Source organism: Bubalus kerabau, chromosome 1, assembly GCF_029407905.1.
Source record: "Bubalus kerabau isolate K-KA32 ecotype Philippines breed swamp buffalo chromosome 1, PCC_UOA_SB_1v2, whole genome shotgun sequence".
NCBI lineage: Eukaryota > Metazoa > Chordata > Mammalia > Artiodactyla > Bovidae > Bubalus > Bubalus kerabau.
In genome coordinates, this window is record NC_073624.1 from 265,378,666 (window position 1) to 265,396,264 (window position 17,599).

Consider the following 17,599-nt stretch of genomic DNA (forward strand, 5'->3'; position numbering starts at 1 on the left):
AGGTACAAAAAGAGCTCATAACCTAAATTTCCTCATTTGGACACACCTGCACCAGAGGCAGCTGAGGAAGGAACAGGGCTGGGATGTGTTCCCACATGGACTCGTCTCCTGGCACGCGTGGCAGCAGGCGGGGTCTTGCTTGTCTGAGGCCCAGGCCCAGGTATGCTCAGGGTTGGGCGCTGGAGGTGGCAGCAGTAGCATTTTCTTTAGGACGCTTCCCCGTGGGTGGATGGGGATTGTTCTCAGGCACTTGATGACTCACTCGTTCTCCCTGTAAGTCTGCTTATCTGCTTCTCCTTGAGATTCTGGACACAAAACATGGTAACAGAGAAGTCATTTCACTTCAGCAGAAATAGATTAGAAGTGCTTCAGAAAAGGAAGAGTCAAAGCTGTCCATAGCATAGGGAGGTGGAAGGGGGGTTCAGGAAGGGGAACACATGTACACCCGTGGCGGATTCATGTCAGTGTATGCCAAAACCAAGACAATATTGTAAAGGAATTAGCCTCCAATTAAAATAAATAAATTTATATTGAAAAAAAGATGATGAGAAAAATAAAAAACCTAGGCAGATAGATTTCATCTGCCTTCAAATTTGAAGGTTCTTTTCTTAATTAAATATGAGATTTTCCCCTTTAACTTTTCCCATAGCTGTACAAGGAAAGGCATTACAGAAAAAGATTTTGAGTATTTTCAGGGCTTATAAAATAGTATGAAGGAAATAAAAATTATCTAAATTCATCATTTGGGATAATTTGTCATTAACTTTTTTTTATGCTACAGGTTTATTGAGATATAGCTGACTTACAATGTTGTATAAGTTTAAAGTGAATAGCTGATGATCTGATACATGTATGTATTGTGAAATGATTCCCACAGTACAGTTAGTTAACATGTTCATCACTTCATAGTTATCTTAACATATCCATCACTTCATAGGTATCATGTGTGTGTGTGTGTGTGTATGTACAGTGAGAACTTTTAAGATCTACTATCTTAGCAACTTTCACATGTAAAAATACAGTATTGCTAATTGTAGTTGCCATGTTGTATATTAGATCCTCAGAACTTATTCATCTTGTAATTGGAAATTTGTACTATTTGACCACTTTTATCCATTCCCTGCTGCCGCCCCTGCCTCTGCCTTATTTCAGTTAACATAGTGCTCTCAAAGTTCATTCATATTGTCACAGATGGCAGACTTTCCTTTTTTAAGGGTGAATAATATTCTATCTTTCATCTATATTATCTATCTATCTCACCTTTTTTCTATTCATCTGTCAGTGCACACTCAGCTAACTTCTTCTTGGTTATTATAAATAATCCTGCAGTGAAAGTGAGGATACAGATACCTTTTTAAGATAGTGTTTTCATTTCCTTCAGATATATACCCAGAAGTAGAAATACCAGATTATATTATAGTTCTATTCTTAATTTGTTTAGAAACCTCCATACCGTTTTCCATAGCGCCTATACCAATTTACATTGCAGCAGCAATGCACAGGTATTTCCTTTTCTCCACGTCCTCAACAGCACTTGTTATTGTTTGTCTTTCTGGTAATAACCACTGCCATTTTAATAGGAATGAAGTGATATCTAACAGTGGCATTGATTTGCAATTCCCTGAGATTAGTGGTGTTGAGCACCTTATCATGGACCTGTTGGCCATTTGTATATCTTTGGAAAAATGTCTATTCAGTTTCTTTGTCTATTTCTTAACTGGATTATTTTTTGTTTGTTTTTGCTATTGAGTTGTGTGATTTCTTATGTATATTGGATATGAACCTCTTATCAGGTATAGGATTTGTAAATATTTTCTCCCATTCCATAGTTTGCCTTTTCCTTTGGTTGATCATTTCTTTTCCCATGCAGAAGCTTTTTAGTTTGACATAGTCTCATTGGACAATTTTTTTTTAATCTTTTGTTGCTTATGTTTTTGGTGTCATATCCAAAAATTTATTGCCAAGACCAATAGCAAGGAGATTTTTCCCCTGTGTTTTCTTGGGAATTTTTTAGCTTCAAGTCTCACATATGAAGTCTTTAATCCATTTTGTTTTAATGTTTATGAGTGGTATACGATAGGAGTCCAGTTTCTCTCTGTTGCATGTGAACATTCCTTTTCCAACATCATTTTTTAAAGAGGCAGTCTTTTTTGCATGGAGTATTGTTGGTCCTCTTGTCAAATATTAGCTGACTGTATATATGTGGGTTTATTTCTGAGCTCTCAATTTTGTTCTGTTGGTCTATGTAAATGTTTTGGTGCCAGTATCATACTGTTTTGTTTATTATAGCTTTGCGTATTGTTTGAAATCAGAAAGTCTGATACTGCCAGTTTTGTAGTATAGTTTGAGCTCAGGAAGTGTGATACTGCTAGAATTTCAGTAAAATACTAGCAAGCCAAATTCAACAGTGCATTAAAATGATCATACACTATGATCAAGTGGAATTCATTCCTGGGGATGCAAGGCTGGTTAAACATATGCAAGTCAATCAATATATGAAGCATCACATTAATAGATGGAAAATTAAAGATCAAAATTATATGATCATCTCAATAGATGCAGAAAAAGCATTTGATAAAATCAACATCCTTTCATGATAAAAGCTCTCAACAAATTTGGTGTAGAGGGCAATGTACTTCAACGTCATAAAGACTGTATATGACAAGTCCACATCTAACATGATACTTAGTGGTGAAAGGTTGAAAGCTTTTCCTCTAAGGTCGGGTTCTCACTTTCATTGTGCCTATTTGCCATAGTCCTGGAAGGCGTAGAGGTCTTTTTAGAGTATAGTCCACAGACCTTTGGAGGCTCCCAAACCCTTGAAACCCTATAAGGGTGTCTGCAAAGACAAAACTATTTTTGTAATAATCCTGACATCGTTTCCCTTTTTTCCTTTAACATTTGCACTAATGGTACAAAAGCAATGAATAATAATTGCTTATTATTGCTAAATAATTCAGCTTATTTAGGCTACACTCATCTGGACAGCCCTGCTTCACACTGTGGGTTGACTGGATTTGGTTCCAGAATGTGAATCTGCTCCATATACATTTGTTTTGGAAACAGGCTGAAGGGGCTGTAGCTCCCAGGAGCATACTCTTCTCTTAGCACTGACACGCTGAAAAGCAAGAGCCAAGCCAAACTGTGGGAACAGATTTAAGACCTTGATTGTATCATGTCCACTGATAGACCAAAGCAGATCAAGCTTAGCATCCATAGGCCGTGAAAGTACACTGTCCACTGGGGCAGAGAGAGTAGCATGAATACTAATGATCAGCAGTGGTACCAACGACATCACTAGTCATTATATTCTTCACCATCATGAACTCATGGGTAAGAAAACCCCCTGAATCCCATGACACTCAAGACTACCCTTGGTGGAGCACTTTGCTGTGTACCTAATAATCATGGTTGTCTTGAGGAAGAGCATTTGTGAAGTTTGAGTTGCATGTTGAATGAGCTGTTTTGTTTTGTTTTGTTTTTTTCATGACATATCATCTTTACTTAAAAAAGAGGGACTGGAAGACAATCTAGTTATTCTGAATTGGATATTTTGCAGAAATTTATTGATAATGAATAAAGTGAGCCTGCTACTTCATGGCAGACACCACTGGCAGTATTTGTGGCAAATGATACAATTTTAGCTTTCTGGTGAAATTATAATTTTGGAAAATTTGTATCTACCATCATGAGCTTGACAACTTCTTAATACTTAAAGACTTTTATGAGATTGTAACCATAATAGCAAATGTGCTTTTAAAAAATATTGTATGATAAAAATGTGTCAACAGTTGAAATGTGTATATGACTCATTGAATCAATATTTTCCAACTAACAGTGCATGGTCTTAGAAAATTATGTGTGGGTGAAAATTCTATTTAAAGTTTAAGATAGACCAATGGATTTTAGTCTTAGAGAGTGCAAAAAGTTTGATTCCATTTCAGAGTCTACTTGCTTCTACTCTTTGAGAAGCTGCTGGTTGAGTTTTGATGCAGCATCAAAGAAGAATATCCATAAGTATACTGCTTCCTTTCTTCCATTTTAATGTATATTTTTGAGAGACTACATTTTCTTTATATACTTCAACCAAAACATAATTTTGTAGCAGGCAGAATGCTGAAGTAGGTAACAGAATCCAACCTTCTATTAAGACAGTAAAGAGATTTGCAAAAGTATAAACCAATGGCATTCTCACTAACTTTTTGTTTTGGAAATAGTTATTATTTTTTAAAAATATGTCATTTATGCTGGTATACATTCACTTTATTATTGTAATTCTGGAATTAATAGCTTAAACCTTTTTTAATTTAAAAAAGTTTCAGTGGATATAACCCACATTAACAAAAGCTCTTTGAGGTCCTTAGTAATATTGAGTGTAAAATAGATTTGATTCCAAACGAATTTTTAATTGCTGCCTGAATAAATCATTCTTGGGGAATTTTGCATTTCAGTTTTATGAGGCTATACCAAGCAAGTTATATAGTCAGCAGTAGATTAGGATGACCTCCCAATTTGGATATGAAACAGGGAATAACAATCAGTATCAGTCACATAAATAATTAAGTCCAAAAGAAAAACAAAGCTTTAAAAAGCCTGACCCTTTGTTCACACGCACTAAAGACCCATGAGCTTGGTTACTGACACGAGATGGTAAATGCAGCTCTCGGTCTCTAGGGAAGCTCTTTGCTTTGCCATGTCACATACATGCTTTTTTGATGTCAGATACTGGTCTTCTGTGTGCTTTACTTGTGTTTAATACCTCCAACATATGGCTTGTTTCTCTGTCTACCTTTTACAATGCCATTTCACTGGGGCTTTGAGACTAGCATGAGGAATAATCAGAAGACTACAGTTCTGTTTTAAGTGGGTTTCCTTATCGAAAGTACATAGCATTATATGACATTCTTCAGACTCAGTGCTTCTGCTGACGGCATATAATACAGAGTTGAATAAAACTATTCAGTTCGACATAGTCAAGTGTATTATTACCTGATATAGAGCATAAAAACAGAAGAGGGAAAGCAGCTGGGTGAAAATAGCCAGAGAAAGAAAAGAAAGATGTTTTCCTGCTGCTTTTCTGATGTCAGCACTTCTTTTTCTGAGCTTTGAATGTATCTCTTCATTTCCTCTCTCCCTGGGACTCTGGCTTCTCAGCTCGAGTTTGATAGAACTTGAAGCATGCCGTCAGTACAGTGAAGTCACCTGTGCTCAAATGTGTCCTCGCCACTTATTAGCTCTGTGACCTTGATCAAGCGACTTCGCCTGTCTGTGCTCTAGTTCCCTTTCTCTAGGATGGAGATAATAATTGAGTCTACATCACTGAATGAAGATTAAGTGAAACAATCCACGTGCCACGCTCAGCATCTTACCTGCTACCAGTGAGTCCTCCGTGGATATCAGTCGCGACTCATGCCCTCATCGGTGCTTTTATCTCACTGTACTTTAAATGAGTAGGAAAAACAAAAGAGCTATATTAGATACTTCAACAAATGCATGTTAAATTAATATATACCAGGCATTGTGCTAGGGTTAGGAGATACAAGATGAATGAAAACAGTGTCCAGAAGGGCAGATGCCTTGTCCAGGTAGCATATTATTTTATTCCTAGCCTCTATCCAGCTGTCTGACATAGAGTAGATATTTTTAAAATGTGTGCCAAAATCAACTAATCAGCCTATGAGGTAACTATAATTACTCTTACCATTTTGCAGGTAAGCTAAAAGGTAGGAAGATTCATTTATTCCATGTCACCTAGCTGTTGCTGCTGCTGATGCTAAGTCGCTTCAGTCATGTCTGACTCTGTGCGACCCCAGAGATGGCAGCCCACGAGGCTCCCCCGTCCCTGGGATTCTCCAGGCAAGAACGCTGGAGTGGGTTGCCATTTCCTTCTCCAGTGCATGAAAATGAAAAGTGAAAGTGAAGTCTCTCAGTTGTGTCCGACTCTTCACGACCCCATGGACTGCAGCCTACCCAGCTCCTCCGTCCATAGGATTTTCCAGGCAAGAGTACTGGAGTGGGTTGCCATTGCCTTTTCCTGTCACCTAGCTAGTAAGTGACAATCAGAACTGAAACCACCTCGGCTTGACTCAGCTTGGAGTTGGTATGCTGCGTCTCTAGGAAGGCAAGGCTAACACTGGCTATCATGATGCTTGAGAGGTATGCATTGGGATCCTTAATTTCTAGTTTCTAAAGAGTGTCATCACCCTGCAGGTAATCCAGCCGTTCCACAAAATATATCCTAAGTATTTACTGAGTATTCACGTTCGTGAATAGGACACTGTACTAATGTTTGTGGACCTATCAGTTGACATGAAAGATGTTTGTGAAACTTACACCCCATCCAGGGGGACAGCCGCTAATTAATTAATTATGTGATTTGCCTTTGTGATGAATGCTGTATGCGAGTGTTTATCAGAAATTCTAACTTAATCTGATCGAGTGGTCAGAAAGTCTATCCCAGTGAAGGGATTTTTTAAATTGAGCTCTGAAAGGCAAATAGAAAATAATTAACTAGACAATAAATTGAGAACCTTTCTGGCAGAATAGTAGGTACCCAACACGGATTCGGGACACTGCTGTAAAAGGAAGAAGCCCGGGGATGAGAAAGGCAGTAAGATGCATGAAGCTATAGAGACAGGATAGGGCCAGGTTATCCAGAACTTCAGAACCAGGTTAAGCATTTTGGTCTTCCCCTAACTTACAGTAGGATTTATAGAAAAGTGTGATGTGACAAGATACACAGTTTAGAAAAATCACAGTCTGAAAGGACTCACAGGCGAACTCTGTTGAAAGATGGCAGTGTAGACCAGGACAATGAACTGGAGGTGGAGAAAAGTGGGTAGATTTGAAAGATATACCCGTGGGATAGACTTTATAGACTCAGTAACATAGATCAGGTAGATGAGCAGGAGGCCAATCCTATTTTGTAGGACCTGAAGCTTATGGAACTGGGAAGCTCCTCCAGAAATTGATTTTCTATAAAAAGGGAGGTCCACAGACCTTGCATGCAGAACTCAATGAGGTCGAGATGATTAAGGGAAGGGGCTTCCTTTCCTGCAGCTCATTTTATTGAAGGACAGCGCTTTCCCCAAAATCTTTTGCAGCATTTCTCTCAAGCGTGGGAGGTTGGATAGAAAAATAGATGATCCGTTTCAATTTTAAGACTCTCTGACTGTGGCGGGTAGAAAACAATTTAGGCAGGTGCATTATCTGTGAGACAAGAAGGCAATCCACACCCATGCTCCGGTAGCAAAACACAATTATTTAACAAGATACTTTTGAAAGAATAATGTACACTTGGACAACAGAGATAAACTGAGTGGTACTCAACAAACTGGAACAATGACCACTCTGTCTATTATGGACATGAGTGACTGGGTGGGTACCTTCTTTTCTCTTCTCAGTTGTCGCCCCTCATGAAGATGAGTTCCAGCTCTTCCTGGGATCACTGTGGGTGGACTCTGACTCATCCCCTCATTGGTAACGGTTGGCACCTGTTTTCTGTCAGCTAATGTGTGCTGCAGCATTTTGTACTGAGGCAAGGAGGAGGCACGAGCTGTACACGCTCAGAAATAATCAGGCAAGAGGTGGTTGTAAGCCTTACTTGTGATAGAACCCAGAATCATGCTGGGAAAGTATTAACTGGAGATGGTTTGCTGGAGGATCACGTCTCCCCACATGAGCTGAGAGAATACTAATCCTGGAAGATGGTCCAGGAAACAGGGGTTATATCTGGAGAAATGAATATCCCTCTTGAAGAGTGAGGATCCAAAGCATTGTTTTGAGAGGACTTCTGAGAAGTCCTATACAGTAAAGGAAAAAAAAAAAAAAACTCACTGTTCATTCACCTTTTCACTGCTGCACGTGACCAGGGAGTCCCTTTTTAAGATACCTACCCACACACACACACACCCACCACAGATTAAGAATATACTTTGGGGGATAAAAAGATACATTAACATCAAGACAGGAAGGGCAAGGAATGGGGAGGAAAATAAAATGGCCCACCATAGTAGAAAACGCCTAGAGTTTATGCCCAGACTAGTGACATCCTGGTTTTCAATATGTTTCGGTAGCCCTTGGGCTGGACTACACATAAATTCATGTGGAGCTGATTCTTGATCCAAAGGATGCCTGAGTTAGTGGGTTGGTCTCTTGGTCCTTTAAGAAAAGGGCTGTGGTTCATTTCAAAATAGGTCAATGTGATTATTGAGAAGGACAACTGCCTTTCTCATTTTTCAATATATTGAGATTTGAAATTTTGAGTAAAGAAGCAGCATAAAACTATCTAGTTGTTCCTGGAAGTGTAAGATTGTCTAGTAAGGTATCAGTTTGAAAAATTTGGAGCTACAACTGAAAAGTCAAAGAGGATGACGTAGTGAAGAGTCAGGGTCAGATAGACCAGTTTTAAAATTCTGGCTTGGCTCTGTGATCTTGGGCCAGTGACCTCACCTCTCTGAATCTCATTTTCAGTATCTGTAAAAACATTTCCCTTGTAGCATAATGCAAGCATTAGAAATAATACCTCCATTCTCATGAATTATCTCATTATTGACAAAATATAGAACCCATATGCTTAATATGCAGTAAATGTTCACTTAATAAAAAGCTATTTCTATTCATTCTAATGGCAGAAGAGAACTGATAGTATGAGACACATAGTATCCATTTGATCCCATGCTATAAATATTTTCTAAGATGTATGTCCTCTTTTTGTCTTGCTAATGTAAGGCAATAGCCTGAAATTTCTGCCAGGTTAAAAACCTCATTTCTGCTGCTTGTTATCTATGTGACCTTGAGCAAATCACAGCACCTCTCTCTGCCTCAATTCTCTAATCTAAAAATAGGGACATATATTATTTATCTCATATTTCTTTTGCAATTCCTGGGTGCCTTCAGCTGAGCAATGCACTGTGCTGCTGATACAATAAAGGACTCGTTGTTTTTAATGTCAACATTTCTCAATATTTTATAAAATGCTTGCATTTGAAAATTCCCAACTCATTTCACACACAAAAAATGATTGGCCATGAGACAAATTTAGCTCACGATTTCCTTTTTTCTTCATCTCCTTTCTCTTCAGTTGTCACCTCTAAGCTTTCCTTGGCTTTGAGTAGCTGTTCTTTGACACTCCCTTCTCATTGTGGTCCAGTCTTTATTGGCTACAATTAAATGGTTTCCAGTGTGACCCTAGGAGAAATTTCCCATTGGAATGACAATTCTCAAGGCACCATCACTTTGACCAGCAATAATTTATGGTATTTCCATCTTCTTTATCGATTCTAATTTTTTTTCCTTTCTTAAATTTGTAGACAAGAACTACAAATTCACATCTACTTGACTCTCTTTTCACAGCACCATGATAGTAATATGAGCAGTAGTTTCACTAATAATAAAAACTAACATTTATTGAAAATTTATTAGGCATAGGAACCATATTAAATAACTTATCTACATTATCTTATTTAATTTTATGAGCAGTAGACTTCATTGTCATAAATGAAGAAGCAGAACTCAGAAAGGTGAAGTAACCTTCTCAAGGGCACACAGCTAGAATAGGGTAGAGTCAGAATTCACATTCACTTGCAGCTGATGGAAGAACCTACACCTTGAGCCACTTTGGGTTGTTGTTGCATTTTCAGACTTTTTTTTTTTTTTTTTTTTTTTTTGCCCTTTTTAAAAGCCTCTTGATGAAAGTGAAAGTGGAGAGTGAAAAAGTTGGCTTAAAGCTCAACATTCAGAAAACGAAGATCATGGCATCCGGTTCCATCACTTCATGGGAAATAGATGGGGAAACAGTGGAAACAGTGTCAGACTTTATTTTTTGGGGCTCCAAAATCACTGCAGATGGTGACTGCAGCCATGAAATTAAAAGATGCTTACTTCTTGGAAGGAAAGTTATGACCAACCTAGATAGCATATTCAAAAGCAGATACATTACTTTGCCAACAAAGGTCCATCTAGTCAAGGCTATGGTTTTTCCAGTGGTCATGTATGGATGTGAGAGTTGGACTGTGAAGAAAGCTGAGCACCAAAGAATTGATACTTTTGAACTGTGGTGTTGGAGAAGACTCTTGAGAGTCCCTTGAACTGCAAGGAGATCCAACCAGTCCATTCTAAAGGAGATCAGCCCTGGGTATTCTTTGGAAGGCATGATGCTAAAGCTGAAACTCCAGTACTTTGGCCACCTCATGCAAAGAGTTGACTCATTGGAAAAGACTCTGATGCTGGGAGGGATTGGGGGCAGGAGGAGAAGGGGACGACAGAGGATGAGATGGTTGGATGGCATCACCGACTCGATGGACGTGAGTCTGAGTGAACTCCGGGAGTTGGTGATGGACAGGGAGGCCTGGCGTGCTGCGATTCATGGGGTCGCAGGGTCGGACATGACTGAGCAACTGAACTGAACTGAATAATGATGCAAGAAGTAAGTGTCAAGGATATAAGGCAGAACCAGACATAGAGGCTACTCTCCTCACATCAAAACATCATCTAGATTGATGATCAAAACAGATAAGTCATCTGTTGCTGGGGCTGCAAGAGACAGAGATAGAGCTAACGGTAGAAGAAAATAGTCACAACAGCCTTTAAGGAACAGATCTGAGATTGTTTCCCCCTACCTTCTCCTATGAACAAGAACCCTTTTTGAGCCTGTGGGCTCTTCCCCAGGTAGGTAAATGTTCAATGAAGATACCTACAACATGGGCTTCTATGGAGGTAGAGGGTGTGTGGCTGTGGATGAGAGTGAAAGTGCTTTGTGGAGTTCCGGGCAAACTGTTTGGAATACAATGGAGGCCGGTTTTAGAAACCAGGAAGTGATTTTTGCCTCCTTTGCACATGTCCTGGGAATGGTGGACACATAATGGCCATAGTCACCTCTTTGTCATGCATTGATGATAAGAGTGCGTGTGTTAGTCACTCAGTTGCATCTGACTCTTTGTGATCCCATGGACTGTAGACCGCCAGGCTCCTCTGTCCATGGGATTTCCAAGGCAGGAATACTGGAGTGGATTGCCATTTCCTGCTCCAGGGGATCTTCCTGATCCAGGGATCAAACCCAGGTATCCTGCATTGCAGACAGGTTCTTTACCATCGGAGTCCCTAGGAAGCCAAGAATAGTGCTCACTTAGGAGGAGGCAATGGCGACCCACGCCAGTACTCCTGCCTGGAAAATCCCATGGACAGAGGAGCCTGGTGGGCTGCAGTCCATGGGATTGCAGAGTCAGACACGACTGAGCGACTTCACTTTCACTTTTCACTTTCCTGCATTGGAGAAGGAAATGGCAACCCACTCCAGTGTTCTTGCCTGGAGAATCCCAGGGACGGGGGAGTCTGGTGGGCTGCCATCTATGGGGTCGCACAGAGTCGGCCATGACTGAAGTGACTTGGCGGCAGCAGCAGCAATATACAAGCAATATAAATTATACAAATGTAAATTGCAGCCTAAAACCGAAGTGAGCAAAAGCTTCATTATTTTGTGACAGAACTTGATTTCTGTTAAAAGTTGCGTTTCTGATTAGTGGTATGAACTTGATCTCAGCCAATCACATTTTCTTCCCTTACTCGGGGGTTTCATCTAGCTTCTGAGAGAGGCCAGTGGACTGTGACAGTTTTGGATGAGGGAGAGACGGGAGCATAGATGTCTGCTCTGAGCTATCTTCTACTGAAGCCATTGTCAGCTGAAACATCCATTCTAGTCTTTGGGAAGTCTTATGCTGATGATCAGTGTGGCTCCATTGTGTTACTCCTTGCAGGTTTGCCAGAGTCAGTTTTTCTCTCTGCTTTTGTTTACCTCCTAAATAAACTACCTGAACCCAGTCCTTCATTGTCTGAGGCTCTGCTTTTTGGAGGAGCTGAACTAAGACAGATCTTTAAAGATGAAAATTTCAGAGCTTGGGTAGGGTCTTTGTTTATCCTTGGGATCAGTATTAAGAAGTTTATGGCTTAATACTGGCTCGTTTTTTGTACTCTAGGCTCAGGAATGGAGAAGGCAATGGCACCCCACTCCAGTACTCTTGCCTGGAAAATCCCATGGATGGAGGAGCCTGGTGAGCTGCAGTCTAGGGGGTCGCGAAGAGTCGGACACGACTGAGCGACTTCACTTTCACTTTTCACTTTCATGCGTTGGAGAAGGAAATGGCAACCCACTCCAGTGTTCTTGCCTGGAGAATCCCAGGGACAGGGGAGCCTGGTGGGCTGCAGTCCATGGGATTGCAGAGTCAGACACGACTGAGCGACTTCACTTTCACTTTTCACTTTCCTGCATTGGAGAAGGAAATGGCAACCCACTCCAGTGTTCTTGCCTGGAGAATCCCAGGGACAGGGGAGCCTGGTGGGCTGCTGTCTATGGGGTCGCACAGAGTCGGACACGACTGAAGCGACTCAGCAGCAGCAGCAGCAGCAGGCTCAGAAAGGCACAGTTTGAAAGGGATAGTATTGATAGTGGAATGAACATGTGGAACTTTTTCTTTCATTATTTTGTGATACAGTAAGGCTGTGTAACCAACTACTCAAAGACTGTTGTCAAGGTGACAAGTTCAGTTTATTTAGGCTGCACTCATCTGGAGAGCTCTGCTTCAGACTGTGAGTTGCCTGGATTTAGCTCCAAAATGTGAGTCTGTCTTGTATACATTTGTTCTGGAAACAGGCTGAAGGGGCTGTAGCTCCCAGAAACATGCTCTTCTCATAGCACTGACGCACTGAAAAGCAAGATACAAGCCAAACAGATTTAAGATCCTTGATTGCCTCCTGTCTGCTAGTATTTCACTGACCAAAGCAGATCAAGCTTAGCATCCATAGGCCACGAAGGTACACTGTCCACCAGGGCAGAGAGAGTAGCGTGAATCATAATCACCATCACGTGTATTAGTGTTATAGCCTTGCAAAATTATCAGGCAGTTAGGAAATGCGCTTCCTTCTTCTGGGTTTAAATTTATATTTAGGAATTGTCTGTCCTTGAGACATGTGTGTGTATTTGTGTTTTTACTTGCAGCCTGCACATGGTTAATCCAGGACTTACTAAGTGGACATTCCAAAGAAATCAAACTATCTTTAATCCCCCTGGTGGGAAGACTTTGAAGATGGCTAGATGTGGAGAACACAAACAAGCTGAATAGTCCTTATGGAATTCTTGAGAAATCATTTTGGTTTTACTGAGTATTTATGACTTAGGAAGGGGAATGCAGTCTGGGGGGGAACCAACCTCTGCATAGGAAGGCGTCAGATTCTGAAATGGTGGGTGCAAAATCCTGGAATAAGGGTTTGGAGCAGGAGAGAAAATGGGCTGAGAATAGGAGGTCACAATTAGAAACTAGGGGGCTTCTGACGAGGGGCCCCTGAGTAGAATTTAATGCTGGTTGCTGTAATCCGGCCGGTAAACAAAGTCACAATTAGTAAACTGTTGCAAATGACTGCTCTCACATGCTGTCCCTGTAGTTATTATTTTTTTCCTCAGCACTTCAGTTAATGCTGTCACAGAACTTTGTGTGTTGTCAAAAAAAAAAAAAAGTGAAAGACTGGTCTATAAAGCAAGGTGAAATATACCTATTAAAGTAGACTCTTAAATTGCCTTTAAGAAAGCCCATTGAACTTAATGTAAACCTTCGCCTTTTAGTTTTTACAGTTCATTTAGGAAATATAATAAGAGAAGGAGATCCTGTTTTTGTTGGAAACATAAGCTTCTTTTTTCTTTTTGACTTAGTGAGGAACCATTTATTCTTCAGATTTATAAGCATATTGTACATATTCTGGTTAATACATCAAGCGTATAATGTGGGAGTTCCTTTAAAAATGCTAAGATCACACATGTTAAACTCAGCTACACATTATATTAGGTTATGAGACAAACGTCACTTTTAATACCACAACATATACATATTACACTTTTTTTTTTCTCACTGACAGAGGAACATGCCTTTCAAAAATATTTTATTGGATGAAATGTTTTTACTCTCAGGAAAATTTTGGTTTTTAATATAATTTATTATGCCTTTTAAAATTCTGTTTGATAAAAGCATTTGGTAAAGCATTACAAATACCTGTAAAGAAAATATAGTTTAAAATTCTGAGGGAAATATTATATAAGTTTCCTCTTTTTACATTTTCACAAAAATCCACACAGGTACTAAGAAAGACTGACAAAAATATTTCAAGTCTGAACAATATGTTCCAGGTTGGAAACATTCAAACATGACTTTATTTAACTATTAAAGCTTCTCTTAATTGAACCTTTGGCTATGGTCCAATGGTTGGTTGGGGTTTTAACCAGAAAAAGATACTGTTAGAAGGATGAAAAAGAAAGCTTCATACAAATTAGCACTAGTTTGGGAATGGGGTCAGGAGGTGTTTTCATCTGTTATTTTTTATTGGCCTCTCTGGGCCTTAGCTTTATTTTTTCATTGATTTATTTTTAACTCATTGAAAACTTAGTTATTTTTTTTATGGTAACCCTCTGGTACTTTTCAGCTTTATGTAATACTTTTTGATGTGCTGCAATTTTCCAAAATTCTATTTAACACTGTGAATCATACAACATGTGATACCTCCATGATAGATAGATACTGCCATTCCTTCAGGGGGACATCCTCGATACATCGTGCGTATTGCTCTAGAACTACCCTCATTCTGCACAATCGGGGGTGAAAGTCTGTCTTACCTAATTCACTTTAAAGCAAGTGACAGACCCTAGGGTTCCCCTGATCTAGTTCAATGGAGTTCTCTTCCTGGTCCAGTGGCCTAATGAAGTTCAGACTTCATGGAAGGATGGCAAAGAGCCGACTGAGTGGGAGAATGCCAGTACTGTCAGTGACTGGAGCCTTTGTGAGAGCGAGAAACTAGGGGCTTGGCAATTCATGAATTCGAATAAGTGAGCCTCTGGGTGAGGTGAGATAAAACACGTGAGTCAAACAAGATTTCAGAGGTATTTTCAAGGGTCTAAAATGCCTTTTCTTTTTTGGCCAATAAATTAGATTGTGACAAATTCTTGTAATTATTGATGATCATACAGTTCCTACCTGAAAGAAGTTGGGGATATTTTTTTCCTAATGCCTTTACACCGTGCGTGTTCGTTTAGTGCAGGAATAGGCAAAGTCAAATGCCTACTGAACGCGCGCCGGTCAGGCGGCCGTGATAAGCAGCATGGGTGAAGAGGTACCGTGAGGACGTGCGTCCAAGTCTGTAACTGCTAGGCAGCTGCTGCTCAGCTCCGATCAGCTGCTGCTGCGAGGGGAGATGCATCTGACGGTCAGGTTTTATGTGAAATCTCACAGTTTCAATAATCACTCCCATTTTTAAAACATTTAACGTGCCAAACAAAATCTAGCTGAGGGTCAGATGCTGCCTGTGGGTGGCCAGCCTGTGTCCTCTGAGTAGAAGCTTGGAAACAATTTGAGAATTTGGAGACTATCATCCGTAAGACTGGAGAAGCACCTTTGGTGTCAAAGAACATAAACTCAAAGATCCAGAAAAACCTGCTCTAACGAATGTAGTTTAAAATACAACAAAACCTTCCACTGGCTCTCCCTATGATGAACATGTTCCTGTTATTACATTGCTTTTCCATGTTATGAGTGGTGGTTTCCTGTTATAACTATTAAAAAAAAATTATGACTAGGAATTGGCCAAGTCCCTAATACAAGTTTGTTCTAATAAAGCGGTATCAATAGCTCTCTCAGTATTTACTTTGTGGCTGAGAAAGGAGAAGGTGAGGGGGAAGAGAGGAAGGCCAGCGCTCACAGCCTGGGTCGCAGTCACCTTCAGATCCATGGAGGCCTCTCCATGGTACACCACGCAAAGAATATTCTGAAACTGCTCACACCAGCCAGTGCAGGGTTTGAGGCCTGTTTCCGGATCTGAATAACCCAGCCTTTCCCCAAAATGACCTAACGGCCTCTTCCTGAATGAGCAGCACTTTGGAGCAGAAAAGCCTGGGATATGAATCTAGTTAAGAGCTCCTTCATTAGAGACTTTCCAAGCCCTTCTTTGGCATCAAAATTTGAAAAACCGTATGGCAAAGACAGGGGACAAGCTATTAGAAACTGTCTTCCTTCCTCTCATTTTTTTTGCAGGTTGCTTTTTCAAAGTAATCTATTGCCCTGTGTACCTTTTATTTTGAGACATGAAATGGGAGGCCCGAGTAGGCTTTCTCGTGTGGTATGAGGACCAGGTGTGAACTGTGGCCCCAGAAAGAACAAAATATTTGACTTGTGCAAGCAGGGAAGACGTGCTTTGTGCAATCATTTCAGGAAGTTGGATTTACTGCTTGAGCTCCTAGCTTTCAAATATCCAGTTTAGGGAGAAAAAGAAAAAGTACTGCAAAGGATATTAGAAGCAGAAGAATCAATGACAAAACACCCACTTCAGACACAGGCAAAATCTAAGGGGGAAGGAAGAAGCGTGACTATCTCCAGCTTCGGACCAGCACGCATTTTAATTTTCCTCCCTCAGAAGGTCCACCAGAGCTTGGAGCAGCCGGTCGTCCCTGTGCTTGTAAGGTTTCGTGTTGTAGAAGCCATCGACATAGTCGTTATACAGACTGTCCTCAGAGTCTTTAAGCTGGGAGGGTTTGTTCAGCCTTTCCAGGGCTTCATAGAAGTTTTCGTAAGGGATGTTGGGCTTCGCACTTGGGGGCTTCTTTGGTGATTGCTTTGAGGGTGAGTTTTTGCTGAAAGCGCTCTGCAGGAGTCTCAGCATGGCCTCAGAAGGGGCGTCCTCTGCCAGCTCATCCCTTCTGCCCCCGACTCCACTGCCGCTGGGGCTTTGGGATGCCTGAGCGTTCTCATCCGGGCCCTCTTGTGTAGGCTGCTCCTGAAACACAGAAAGCCACCAGCCAAGGGGAGAAAGCTCGTTATTTAGGAGCCAGCAAGGCAGCTACAATGCACACCCACTGCCTGTCCCTCGCGAGGCCGTCTGGGGAGCAGAGAGAGTGCAAAGCTTGGACTCACACTAACTGTGGTTTCAGTCTGCATTTTCCCATTCACTAATGCATCTTTGAAGCGAACTGAAATAAGAGTCACTCAGTTATGTCTGACTCTTTGTGACCCCATGGACTATCCAGTCTATGGAATTCTCCAGGCCAGCATACTGGAATGGGTAGCCTTGCCCTTCTCCAGGGGCTTTGGCACCTTTTTAATCTCCCTGAACTTCCTCCGTCATATGGCAGTAAGAATTCCTCCGTTTCTTGTGGATTTTGAAGTCTGAATGGGATGATGTAGGTGGGTGAGCATACCTGTTGGTTTCCTTTGCTTTTCGGCCTGCTATAGTAGAATGCATGTTATTTAATAACATTGAATTCATGCATTTTAATGTCTTAAGTTCTGGATGGAAAAGTTAATTGTAAAAGATAGTACGGTCTTATCCTAGGGATAAGTTTGCACTCCCTCTCCTCCCGTCCATGTTTTGGGAAGGAGCTGCTGATAAGACAGGCAGGATCCTGCAGAGGCATCAGTAATGCTGTTGTGTGGCAGCTCTCTGGAGGCCTCTTGCTCTGTTAGGAGCTGCCCTTTCAGCCGCTGAATTGTCAAAAAGGGTCTGGGAAGAGACTCGGGCAGTGGTCTAGGACAGGGGGGCACTGGAGAGATCAGAGAAGCGTTTCTTGGTCACC

At 40.9% G+C, this 17,599-nt stretch overlaps 1 protein-coding gene across 1 annotated transcript in view; it reads right to left on the reverse strand.

Moving 5' to 3' along the window:
* Positions 1-13,677: 13,677 nt before the first annotated feature.
* PCSK1 (proprotein convertase subtilisin/kexin type 1) overlaps positions 13,678-17,599 on the reverse strand; it is a 45,302-nt gene continuing 41,380 nt past the window's right edge. Inside the window, exon 14 of the mRNA XM_055565217.1 lies at positions 13,678-16,803. Within this exon, the coding sequence (XP_055421192.1) occupies positions 16,426-16,803 (378 nt within the window). The 3' untranslated portion in view covers positions 13,678-16,425. The remainder of the gene's footprint in view (positions 16,804-17,599) is intronic.